Genomic DNA, 13,124 nt, shown 5'->3' with positions numbered 1-13,124 from the left:
CTCATCTTAGAGTTCTTTCCTCTTCCTTGAGTTCATTCTGTATGGGCTCCCCAAAACAGATCATTAAATTTCTTCCTCACTGTTCTCAGGACAAATTGGGCACTTTCCTGCCTCAGGGCTTTTGTACTGAGTGTCCTCTATCTGGAATGCTGTTCTCCCAGATTATCTGCTTCATTTAGGTCTCTGCTCAAATGTCACCTTATCAGAAAGAGATCCTCCCTGACCACCCTATATACAATAACATGCCCCCTCCCTGCTGCCCACTGCTCTCTCATCCCCTTACCTTGCTCCAGTGTTCTTTATAGCACTTAGCTCCATTTATTATATATTATGCACGTGCGATTCTGCTATGCTCTCTCATGTAAGTTCTAGAGTGTGGGGATTCGAGTGCCTTTGCTTTGGCTGTATCTGCAGTGCATACCACCTGACTTGGTGGCTCAGAGGGTAAAGCGTCTGCCTGCAATGCGGGAGACCTGGGTTGGGAAGATCCCCTGGGAGAAGGAAATGGCAACCCACTCCAGTACTCTTGCTTGGAAAATTCCGTGGATGGAGGAGCCTGGTAGGCTACAGTCCAGGGGTCGCAAAGAGTCGGACACGACTGAGCGACTTTCCTTTCCTTTCCAGCGCATAACTCAATGCCTGGCATATAGTGGGTGCTCAAAAGTATTTATTAGGCCAGCGGGAGCCCCGGAGGTCGGCGGTGCAGCCGAGGGGCCAGCGCAGACCGCGGGCGGCCAGGGCGTTGGTCCTGGGCCGCGCCTTTCTCCCTGCTCGACCTCTCCGGAGCCGGGGGCGGGCCGCGCGAAGGTGACTTAGGGACCTTGCGGTGTCACCCTGGATCGCGCCTCCCGGCTGGGCTGGCAAAAAGGCAGAAGGACAGACCGAGCGCATTCGTGCGGGAGCCTCTAGCAGCCCCGGTGGCGCGAGCCGCACCGGGCGGAGTGCGCCGCCAGGGAGAGCCCCGGCCCCAGCCCAGGGAAGGAATTTGAAATTGGAACAGGAACAAGAAAAAAACCAAAATTTTATCAGAAGCGCTGGCGACTCTAGCCACTGAACATCACGAATTAGAGCAGTCTCTGGTCAAAGGCTCCCCGCCTCTGAGAATCTCTAGAGAGGGCGAGTTCTGTCCCTGAGCAGACTGGAAGCAGTGACTGACCACGCACTCCTTGAAAGAGGAAGCAAAGCACCCGAGCAGTAGACAGCACAGAATGTCGGAAGGCAAGGACTCTGGTGGTGGAGACGCATTCTTCAAAGGCATCAAAAAACACAGAACAAGCCTGCCCTCCCCTATGTTTTCCAGAAATGACTTCAGTATCTGGAGCAGCCTCAGAAAATGTATCTGAACGGAACTCTCCAAGATCACCATGCCAGTTATATTTAATGAGGCTTTGAGCTTCCTCCAGCGACTCACTGAATTTATGGAGCATGAGTACCTCATCCACAAGGCCAGTTCGTTTGCAGATCCTGTGGAAAGGATGCAGTGGGGAGCTACCTTTGCTGTCTCTGCTGTTGCTTCTCAGTGGGAATGCACTGGAAAGCCTTTCAACCCACTTCTGGGAGAGACTTATGAATTAGTTCGAGATGACCTTGGTTTCAGACTCATCTCTGAGCAGGTCAGCCATCACCCACCCATTAGTGCATTTCATGCTGAAGGATTAAACAATGATTTCATCTTTCATGGCTCAATCTATCCCAAACTGAAGTTCTGGGGGAAAAGCATAGAAGCAAAACCCAAAGGAACCATAACACTGGAGCTTCTTGAACACAATGAAGCATATACGTGGACAAATCCTACCTGCTGTGTGCACTACATCATTGTGGGAAAGCTCTGGATCGAGCAGTATGGGAATGTGGAGATCACAAACCACAAGACTGCGGACAAATGCATGTTGAATTTTAAGCCATGTGGCCTTTTTGGTAAAGAATTACACATAGTTGAAGGCTACATTCAAGATAAAAGCAAAAAGAAGCTCTGTGCTCTCTACGGGAAGTGGACAGAATGTTTATACAGTGTTGACCTGGCCACATTTGATGCTTACCAAAAAAATGATAAGAAAAATACTGAAGAGAAGAACAGCAAACAGGTGAGTGCTTCTGAGGAGTCGTATGAAATGCCAGTGCCAGAATTCCAGAGCATGTTTGTCATCCTCAGGAGCGTTCTCCTGTGGCAAATAGCCCCGCAGCCTCCGAATTCGGCCCAGATGTATAATTTTACTAGCTTTGCAATGGTTTTGAATGAAGTAGACAAGGAGATGGAGAGCACGCTTCCTAAGACAGACTGCAGGCTGTGACCTGACGTCAGAGCCATGGAGAACGGGGAAATGGATCAAGCCAGTGAAGAAAAAAAGCGACTCGAGGAGAAACAAAGAGTGGCACGCAAGAACAGGTCCAAGTCAGAGGACTGGAAGACGAGGTGGTTCCATCAAGGCCCTAATCCCTACAGCGGAGCCCAGGACTGGCTTTATTCTGGCAGCTACTGGGACAGAAACTACTTCAATTTGCCTGACATTTACTAAAATGTAGACAAATTGGGGTGTTTTGGCTCATCCACAGATAAGTTTTAAATCTATATTTTCTTCCTTAGTTTCTCCTTATCTTTTTTCAAAGGGAAAAACCGTCTCATGATAACTTGCACTTCACCCAACAATAGTGGGGCATAGGGTGATACTGGTGATGGAAGTCTTAAGAAAAATGGGTAATTCTGCTATCCAGTCATGCTTCTTTGGAATACTATTTTATACAGAGGTATGGGAAACTGCTGGCAAATATGCTTTTGATGTTTGCTGTTGCCATATTTACTGAAAGTTTATACTTAAATGTAACTTTAGCTTTATGGAATTATATAGTAACCCAAATCAAGTTTTTTGAATATTTTTATGCTGTCATGCTTGAATGTTTTAGATTTAACTTTGTAATGGTTAGAATTCTCCTATATGAGGTTTATATGCTCAAATATAGAGAAGGTTTTATGTCATTTTTGTAAAGACTACATTGAAAAGATGGCTTTTCTTCACACTAATCCTATCAATTTTACTCCTTCCCATTCCTAAAAAGAAAAAAAAAATGCCTGAATGTTTGGAAGAGACAGTCCTGATTTGAAAATTCTAAACTGGAAAAAGTATTTCATTTGCTTATTTTAGTACTCTGAACTTACTTGTACAGTTTTCTATAATTAATGTCATTAGAATTAAAAAGTGAATAAAACCTAGCAATTCACAAAAATACCATAGAAATAGAGGTTTTAGGCACCATCATTACATAATGACAAACCTTTTTAAATGCTTCAACTTCCATTGACAAATGCCACCAGAGAAACTCAGTTGTATCCATGTATTATAAATATCAAACTATATACAAGGAGGTCTTGTGCATTTCAGGTTTGCAAGGCACCTGTGTACTTAAGATATGTATGGAGACCTACTGTACAGTAGCTTTGCTCCTTTAATTGGGGTACATTAATCTTTTGGTATTTATCTACCCAATCCCAGACTGAGATTTTGCTCCTATGGGCCTTAGGTAACCTCCAGCAAGTTATTTCAATGGCTGTCTTGAAGTTAAGAAGTTATAATGAAATAATCTACCTGATGCTAATAAAGGCTTTAGAAGGGTAAAAAAAAAATAAAAAATAAAAAACTATTAAATGAATGTCTGCAGTCCCCAGGCTAGTCCAGTCTGCCATGATATCATGTGGACTGGTGCACCAGCCTCCAGACTGATCTGTCTTGTGTCCAGATTCTACAGTCCATTCCCCACACTGAAGAATTATCTTTTTAAAATTCAAATCTGATCAGCTCACTTTCTTTCTTAAAACCTTTTGATGGCATCCCGTTGCCTTTCTGATAAAGTCCAGAGTCCTTAACATGACAGCAAGGTGGCTGTTCTTTGGCCCTGACTACCTGGCCACCTTTTTCCTCCAGCATCCTGGACTGCTTGGAGTTCTTAGCTGAAGCCAGTCTCTCACTTCAGGTCCTTGGTATATACTGACCCTCTGACTTGGATACTCTTCCTAATCCCCATTTACAGGTCTCCAGTTGAGGGTCATCTCCTAGGGGAGCCTCCTCTGAACTCTCAGACTAGGTTAGCGCCTTTAGGGTCCAGCTGCAACTCATCTCAGCTGGCATGCTCTTTATCTCCCCATATTTATTTATTTATTTTTGGCCATGCCACAAGGCTTGCGGGATCTCAGTTCCCTGACCATGAATTGAACCCAGGCCATGGCAGTGGAAGCCCAGAGTCCTAACCACTAGGCCACCAGGGAACCACCCCCGTATTTAATTTTTTTCTAATTTGTAAGAAGAACTATTTAGTTTTCACCTATGAAGTTGCACCATTTAATTAGAGTAATAAAAATAGTTCTTTTAAAAATTTTAATCATAAACTTTGTAAACATGAAAAATACCTTGAGCATACCACGATTTTTGCTACTCATTGTCCTGTTTCTTTCCATAACACTTGTTAGAACACTGTTTCCTTTGCCTTCCACCTCAGTGTGTGTGTTAAGACTCTCTGTGACCCTATGGACTCTAGCCCGCCAGGCTCCTCTTTCCAAGGGATTCTCCAGGCAAGAATACAGGAGTGGGTTGCCATGCCTCCTCCAGAGGATCTTCCTGACTCAGGGATGGAACCTACATCATTTTACATCTTCTGCATTGGCAGGCAGTTTCTTTACCACTATGCTATGCTAAGTCACTTCAGTCGTGTCCGACTCTGTGTGACCCTAAAGACAGCAGCCCACCAGGCTCCCCCGTCCCTGGGATTCTCCAGGCAAGAACACTGGAGTGGGTTGCCATTTCCTTCTCCAATGCATGAAAGTGAAAAGGGAAAGTGAAGTCGCTCAGTCATGTCCGACTCCTAGCGACCCCATGGACTGCAGCCTACCAGGCTCCTCCATCCATGGGATTTTCTAGGCAAGAGTACTGGAGTGGGTGCCATTGCCTTCTCCGTCTTTACCACTAGCGCCACCTAAGTTTCTCTTTCTTCAATTGTCTCTACAACTTTTTCTTTCCTGTTCTCCTGGTTTTTTTTTTTTTTGTCTCATCCCTTAAATGCTGTTTTCTGTGTCATACTTTCTTAAGCCTTCTTCCCGCTAGGCTTCTCATGTATCCCCACTGTACTTAATACATTCTGTTAAGAATATATGACATTGTATGAAATGACTTTGATTCTGAATTCTCTCAAGGGCTGGAATTGGCTTAATCCTGAGAGGTCAGCCCAGTGCACTTTGTTTTTGTACTCATCAAACCTGCACTGTGTGATGTCCAGCTCCATGAGGTCAGGGGCTATGTCTATCTTCTTTGCTAATATCCCGTATGCTAGGCACAGTGCCTGACAAGGGTGGCTCCTCAAAGAATATCTTTAAATAGATTAATGTATATGAATATAAAAACTCTAACCCACAATTTATTCTTACATCTTTCCCCTGGGGGTCAGCCCAAATTCTAGTCAGATCAATAAAAATTTACTAGTTATTTGTCCTAACTGGCCTCCCTGCCTTCCATCTTGCTGCAGTCTGATAGCCTGTAACCATAGTTACATTAAAAAAAAAAAAAGTTTGATTGTGTTCCCCTCCCCAAATCTCTTTACCTACAGAATATAGTCAAAGCTCCTCGGCTTGGGTTCAAGGCTTTGGCCCCAATCTCCTTTTTCAGACCTCTCTGAGTTTATTTATTAAGTGCTTATTATATGCCAAGCACTGGCCTGGTCACTGAAGAATTCACAGGCTAGTTGGGAAAACAGGTTCATAGATTAATAGGGCATGATCAGCTCTATGAAAACACAGTTTCAGACACCAGATTATAAAATATTAGGCTTTTGCCTTCTGCAGGTTCACAAGTTCAGTCCAGAACTGCATAGGGTCACTACCAGCTACATTTCAAATGTTCAACAGCCACATGAAGCTAGTGGCTATCATATTGGACCCTGGAGCACAGACCATTTCAATCATCCATGGAAGGAGTTACCTATGCTTCAAGGAGAGCAAGGAGCAGTGCCCATACACAGGTTGCAGGGCTAGCTAGCAGTCCCCAATCCTAATTCTCCCACTCTTACTGCTCCCCCAACCCCTAACACACACACCTTGGCTGGGGTGTATTTTGAAGTACTACAGGCTCCCAAAAGATCATGCGTGAAAATACTTTCGTAAATTATTAAGTGATGCATAATTGTGATATAATAAATAGGCTCAGTTCTTGTTTTTATCACAGCTTTGGTCACTTCAAGCAAATTCTAGCTCTTTTGTTGAATCCCCCAAATGTATGTAAAAGGGTTATGAAAAGTAACTGTTACACACAGGCAGCATTTATGCCAGGTAAAACTCCAGATTTTACCTACCTCGATGCTTTTGCAAGCCATCCATCCAGGACCCCACTTCACCACCCACCTTTTCTTCTCATTCACTTTCCCTAGAAAGGAAGGACGAGAGTTAAAATTTCCAAAACAAAACGTTTATTTTGAGATTTGAGAATAATGGGAAAATTTAAGTAATGGGAACTGGATCCTCATCGGGGTCTTCTGGGAAACCTGAAGCACCACCTCCTTCTGCAGCTCGGTGCTTCTCCAGTTTAGCAATCAATTCTTTCGCTGGATTGAAGACGCCATTGGTCTGCTGATCACAGACATAGCAGCGCGGGGTGGTGCGGAAATGCTGCAGCGCGCAGCTCTCGCAGAAATAATGCCTGCACTTGGTGACAACTGGGTTTTGGAAGGTCTGGCGACAGATGAAACACTTGAATGGTATTTCCTCCTCATCGCTTCCCACTTCATAGTTTTCGTCCTCATAGACACCATAGCGACCCTCATCAAGCTCGCGTTCGATCTGCCACCCGTGCTTGTAATCTGAACGGTCATGGAGGAATTTGCAGCTGTCTCCGAAGCCGCAAAAGCCAGTCTCCTTGTAGTCCTTACAAATGTCGGGCTGGTAATCCCAGCGCACGGTGGCACGCAGATGCTCGGGAGCTCGGATGGGGCCCTTCCTCACCATTCCGGAGGAAGCATTGCCCATAGAGGTATCCTTGGGTTTCATGAATTTTTGATAATTATTGATTCCCCGATAGATCTTGTCATCTTCCTTGCCCCTCAGCTCCTCCTGGATCTTCTGGCTGCGCTCAAAGATGGCTTGTGCGTCACGCTCCTTCTCTGTGTCTAGCTCGTAGACAGCAGTCGCCCCCATATCTTCTGGCCCCACGGGTTTCGCCGAGCGAGTGGACTTATAGACCACGCCGAGACTCTCGGATTTGTTCTCCTCCTCCTCCTCGCTACTCAGGTCGCCGTAAGCCACCTTCTGTTTACCACTGCCACGGGTCTTCTGTATCATCGGATTGTGGACCGCTCGCTTCTTTTCCGGGCGAACCACAGTGTTCCCTTCGTCACTGCTGCTGCTGCTGTCTCCGGACTCCTGGTTGCAGATCGGGCGCTTTCTGCGGCCTGCAGCCACCTTTCGCCCAGGCTTTTTGAAAAGAAAGGTGCACACCTGGTCTGTCGTCTTTCCTGGGGAAAGTTGCTCGGCCATTTTTAGAGTCTTGAGGTCCGAAACGGCGATGATCTGCTGGCTGGCGCGGGGCTGGCTGGCGTTACTGCACGTCGGGCGCACGACTGCAAGTTGATGCAAAATCTGCTGCAGAAAGAGGACTGCGGGAGCAGGGAGTGTGCGAGAGCGCAGAGGATTGCGGGAGCAAGGAATGTGCGAGAGCGCGGGCGCGCGCCCCTCTTGAGTCCTGCCGCGCCCCGTCGCTTCCTCTGGAGGCTTACGTGACTCCTACCCCGCTCGCGCGCAGCCGCGGAGCTTACCCGGAAGAGATCGAAGCCGGGTCACCTTTAAGGGACCTGGAAGGGAGTGTTTGGCCTCCGGAACGGCGTCGCGATGTGGTTCGAGGTTCTTCCCGGGATCGCCGTTATGGGCGTGTGCTTGTTCATCCCGGGAATGGCCACCGCGCGCATCCACAGGTTCAGTAACGGCGGCAAGGTAAGACGGCTTCTCCGGCCCGGCGGCTGATTCCATCGCTGTCGTTACGTAATGGATGGTGGCGTCGGGAGGCCCTTAGGACCCGGAGGCTCTCTCCGAGATGGTAATACTGAGATCCGTCCTTGCCAGTCTTTTTTATTGCCTAAAAGCGGAGAGTTGCGGAACGAAACCCGTCCGGAACCATATTCCACTTTAGTAAGGATTTAGTAAGGTTGCTGGGTGAAGCCAGGGCGGGAGGGTGGAGCAGAGACTGGGGGCTGGAAAGGTAGGAGATTAAAAGAGGTTAAGTCCGGACTCCTAGGCAGAGGAGAAAGAACATTGAAAGTATTAGTCGCTCAGTCGTACCCGACTCTGCAATCCCATGGACTGTAGCCCGCCAGGTTCCACTGTCCATAGAATTCTCCAGGCAAGAATACTGGAGTGGGTTATCATACCCTTCTCCAGGGGATCTTCCCGACCTAGGGATCGAACCGGGGTCTCCTACATTGCAGGCAGATTGTTTACCGTCTGAACCACCAGGAAAGCCCTACCTAGGCAGAGGAGAGAGGCGTCAATTAGTCTTGCCTCCACCCCAAGTCTCTTTTCTGGCTGGATTTTGATTTTAATTTTTCGCATCCATATCTCGGTAGCTTCTCGTTTTTCACTTTTTCCTAGCCTTGATTTAATTAGTTTGTTTTGTTTTGTTGGCCCTGACGCGCTGTTTGCAAAATCTCCTTTCCTCGATCAGGGATTGAACCCGGGCAACTGGCTGTGAAAGCGCCAGGTCCTAATCACTGGACGGCCAGGGAATTCCCCTTAATTAGGTTTTTACCTTGACTTTTTTTTTTTTACCCCCCACTTTCTCTTGCAAGTCTTTAGGAATTTAGCTCAAGCTCCTGTTTTTCACTTTAGGATTGTGATTTTCTTCTCTAACTAGTTCTTTAATCAAGTCAAGTGAAGTCGCTCAGTCGTGTCCGACTCTTTGCGACCCCATGGACTGTAGCCTGCCAGGCTCCTCTGTCCATGGGATTTCCAGGCAAGAATACTGGAGTGGGTTGCCATTTCCTTCTCCAGGGTATCTTCCCAACCCAGGGATCGAACCCGGGTCTCCTGTAGGCAGATGCTTTTACCGTCTGAGCCACCAGGGAAGTCATAAATTATTAATGTATTTGGTTTCTGGCTTTGTGATTGTCTTTCACTTGTGACCTACCGCTGTTCTTTCATCTCAGTGTCCCCAAAAGGAACAAGTAGTCATGACTTTAAAAAAAAAAGAGGAAAGAAAAAAATGATGCTGGTTAAAACAGAAAGTGTAAGAAATCATGGTTACCGTCTTAATTCTAAAGTTTAGTGGTCCGATTTTATTTAAGATTCTATCTTAATTTGGTTTTTATATGAGTGATGATTCCATTTTTCTGGAACGTCACTTATTAATTAAAGTTCTAATATCTCTCTATTGGCTCACTCACCTTCATAAACTGCAATAATGATTTCCTTTCATTGTAGGAAAAAAGGGTTGCCCATTATCCATATCAGTGGTATTTGATGGAAAGAGATAGGCGCGTCTCTGGAGTAAACCGTTCCTATGTGTCAAAGGTAAGATGGCTCTGATGCTAGCTCACCTGTCAGGGTTGAGGTGCATTCTGGTTAATGTTTTCCAAAGGGCTTACAGCAGACTGGGAAAATGCAAATTAAAGTAGCACAGTGCCTTTTACATACTTAATGATCATCTTATTCTCTGCATTGTCTGCCTATATCCTTTCTTGTTCTGTTGTCTTTTTTCTTTTTGATTTATAAAGGTTCTTATTATACATTACAGATGTTAATCTTTTGTCTCTTTTATATGTGGCAAATACTTTTCTGTCTGCTGTCTTTTTTACTTTATCCTGGCTTTCATCAGATATATTTTTAATCTGGATGTTTTGTTTATCATAGTTTACATTGATACAAAGGACTTTTGTATCCAAGATTCTAAAAAATATTTCTACAGTTTCTCCAAATACAATTAACAGTTCTTTCCCCTTTTTCACAGTTAGTACTCTGACCTGTCTACGGGTCATTTGGGGGTATAATGTGAAGCAAGGGTTTAACTTTAGTTCTTTTCCAAGAAACAGCCAGTTACAAGAATTATCTTATAGAACAGTCCATTTTTTTGTTTGTTTCAGATACCACTCTAGTAAACTAAATTTCCATATACACATGGGCCTGTTTCACTAATGTACTCTTCTGTACTCCATTGGTTTGCCAATTCATGCACCAGTATATTAAAGAATTACTATAATTTATATTTGAATCACGAAATGACTTTTTGTGGGTCAAAAATGGTCAGACAGTAGCATTTTCATATGGTTCGGCCTAATAGTATGTTCTTATATGTTGTAGAAGTTTGCCCTCATTCTTTAAAAAGATTATTCCTACAACAGAAACAGAATACGTGGACTGTGTTATTTTAACAACCTGGAAGAAATGTCATCACTGATGACACTTTTACTCTATAGTTTCTGAAGCATTTGGTTGTGAACTGAGTGTGATAGAATGGTCTTCTGAACAGTGTCATCCTTACAGGGCACAAGTTCTGCGAGGGGGCGGGGGAGGGTGGTCCCTGAACTTGAATTCTGACTCTACTACTTCCTGACTGACTTAAGCAAGGGATTAACCTGGCTGAGCCTCCGTTGTTTGTTTTTTTTTTTGTAACTTTTTTCATTTGTAAAAAAGTAGAATAAGGCTAATTATCTCTTCCTGATGTTGGCTGTTGTTTTATAAAACAGTTTTAAGTGATATGTTTGCTACTGTCAGAAAATGAAAACTAGGAATCATTACAGGTTCTAGGAGTCATTGCACATCTTTGAGAAGAACAGAATTCTCTCATTTTCCTTTTTAAACTGTTTTTCAGGGTTTGGAGAACATTGATTAAGGAAACGTTGTCCTGGTTGATGAAGAACAACCCAGTCATGCTCTTCTATCCCTGCTAGTAGATTATGCAGCATATTGTGTAGCATGCATTGTATTTTGTAGTGTGTAATAAAAATAAAAAATAAAATCAGAGGTTTTCTTTACTTTTTAAAATAGTACGACACAAGATCAGGACGTCTACCCGATGTAGCGTTATCACTTAAAAAAAAACTAGAAGGCAACTGAGGCTTGTAAAATTACAGCTGTAATGTACACCAAGCACCAATAACTGCCCAGCACACGATGTGTCACAAAGGTAGTTCCTACTCTTGTAGTAGATATTAAAATATTGGAAAACAGTGTTTCTTCAGAGATTGCTAGAAGGATACAGAAAAAGTAGTACTTTTTTTTCCTCGTTCCTTTTCTGAGTGAATCCCTATATGCTTAAAATTCCAGACTGCACCTTCATCGTCCGTGCATCCTGTATCCACATACAGTAGTCACTTAAGTGTTGATTCTTATTTTAGCTTATTATGTAGAGCAGCAACAATGATTATGTTTATTAAAATGAATGTATTTGAAATAAAGAATTGCATGTCCAGTGCTAAAGGTAACCAGATAATATTAAGATCTGAAAAGGTGTAACTACTGTGAAGAAGGTGATAATCCATGTGTATAGATCAACACCCCAGGTGACCACGGAACCTCTAGGTGAGAAAATTAAGTTACCTTTCTTCTCCATCTTTTATCCCGGCCTTCCCCAGATGGTAAAGAATCCACCTGCCAATGCAGGAGATGCAGGTTCGATCACTGGGTTGGGAAGATCCCATGGAGAAGGGAATGGCAACCCACCCCAATATTCTTGCCTAGGAAACCCCATGGACAGAGGGGCCTGGTGGGCTATAGTTTGTGGGGTCGCAAAGGAGTCAGACATGACTGAGCAACTAACAACAACAACAGGTTTTTTTTTTTTTATCCAGTTTAACATTTGATCTACTGATGGATTTAAACACACCTGCACCATATGGCTTCTGTTGACCTCATCTTACAGGATAGGCCTTACAGAGGACCGAGGTGGCAGTCACACCCAGAGGAATACTCTGTATCGTGCCACCTTAAAGGAAAGCTGTGGTCATGATTACAAATTTAATACAACCTCTGGTCTTTATGTAATGCTATTACACAGGGCTCATTTTATGATTGTTATGAGAACTATCTGGAAAGGAAGAGAGAGAGCAGGTAGTACAGAGAGGAATACAGGAGACTTAACAACATTACTAAATCTGTCACTAAATGTGTTGATTTTTAGGTCTGTTCTCTGTCCATGGGCCTCTAGGTGGGGCCCATCCAGTAGCAGATTCATCCTTAGATAACTGTCAGGGCTTGCAGCAAGGAGCTGCAAAGTGACAGAAATCAGTTGGTCAGGTTCAGCATTAGCATCTGAATTCTTCAACTCCCTTTTTGGTAGCACTTGCTATGAAACTTAGCTTTATTTTTATACTCTACTGCCAGGGAGTGAACCAGATTAAAACACTTTGAAGCCAGAAGACTATAGTGATGCTTTGCAGCCCATGTTTCTCTTGATTTTTTGAAAGTGCAGTTAGCCGGAAGGGTTTTCTTACAGCAGCTCTGACAGGTGTGGTCTGGCTACTGACCTCAGATTCACTACTCACCTGCTTTTAAGGCCAGTTGAAAGGACGCTTGAGAAATGATGCCATTCATTTGGTTTTATTACCTTTTTGATTGAAGTATAGTTGATGTACAATATATAAGTTTCATGTACACAACAAAGTCACAATTTTTAAAGGTTATACTCCATTTATAGTTATAAAATATGGGCTATGTTCCTTGTCCTGTACAAGGCATCCTTGTAGCTGATTTTATACATATGGTTTTATTCTTTAGTTTTTAAAATAGATACCATACATAGCTCAAAAATCCGACAATATAAGTTATTCAGTGAAAAGACTGTTCAAGTTCCCTGCCCATCACCTACCCCACTGTCACACTACCCTGATGGGTTTCTATGCATGGAGAAAAATAAACACATGTTCTTCTGTCTTCTGTGATGGTAACACTTGACACATATTTTACCTCTGTCACTTGTTTGGAAGAATGGTTCTTGTTTGAAATTATATTTACCAGGCTGCCATCATTATTTCTAGGGTCAAATGAAATCATCACTAGGAAAAGACTTTGAAAAATGTTAGAGGAAGCCATACACTTTCAGAAGGGAGAGGAAGAGGATGGCCCTACCCTTTGTTTGGGAAACACTTTTAAGTGAAATATTTATGGG

At 43.9% G+C, this 13,124-nt stretch overlaps 2 protein-coding genes and 1 pseudogene across 3 annotated transcripts; 2 read left to right on the top strand and 1 right to left on the bottom strand.

Annotated features, from left to right (window-relative positions):
* The first annotated feature begins 834 nt into the window (after window positions 1-834).
* On the top strand, window positions 835-3,645 carry LOC113887686 (annotated as a pseudogene).
* Window positions 3,646-6,421: 2,776 nt separating this feature from the next.
* On the bottom strand, window positions 6,422-7,803 carry RNF113A (ring finger protein 113A). Its single transcript, XM_027534277.1, has one exon. It carries the CDS (start codon window positions 7,505-7,507, stop codon window positions 6,476-6,478), a length of 1,032 nt encoding a protein of 343 aa, XP_027390078.1. The 5' UTR covers window positions 7,508-7,803; the 3' UTR covers window positions 6,422-6,475.
* Window positions 7,762-10,981, top strand: NDUFA1 (NADH:ubiquinone oxidoreductase subunit A1). 2 transcript variants are annotated; one of them, XM_027534279.1, is made up of 3 exons: window positions 7,762-7,960; window positions 9,443-9,532; window positions 10,830-10,981. In XM_027534279.1, the coding sequence occupies exons 1-3, from the start codon at window positions 7,859-7,861 to the stop codon at window positions 10,848-10,850; spliced, it is 213 nt and encodes a 70-aa protein (XP_027390080.1). In that variant the 5' UTR covers window positions 7,762-7,858; the 3' UTR covers window positions 10,851-10,981. The 2 variants fall into 2 exon arrangements, with proteins under 2 accessions (XP_027390080.1, XP_027390079.1); XM_027534278.1 differs by lacking the exon at window positions 7,762-7,960 and adding an exon at window positions 7,998-8,155.
* Window positions 10,982-13,124: the final 2,143 nt, after the last annotated feature.

The sequence above is a fragment of the Bos indicus x Bos taurus genome, chromosome X (genome assembly GCF_003369695.1).
Source record: "Bos indicus x Bos taurus breed Angus x Brahman F1 hybrid chromosome X, Bos_hybrid_MaternalHap_v2.0, whole genome shotgun sequence".
Classification (NCBI taxonomy): domain Eukaryota; kingdom Metazoa; phylum Chordata; class Mammalia; order Artiodactyla; family Bovidae; genus Bos; species Bos indicus x Bos taurus.
Note: the sequence above shows the minus strand (reverse complement) of the source record. Positions and strands in the feature narration are given on the sequence as shown.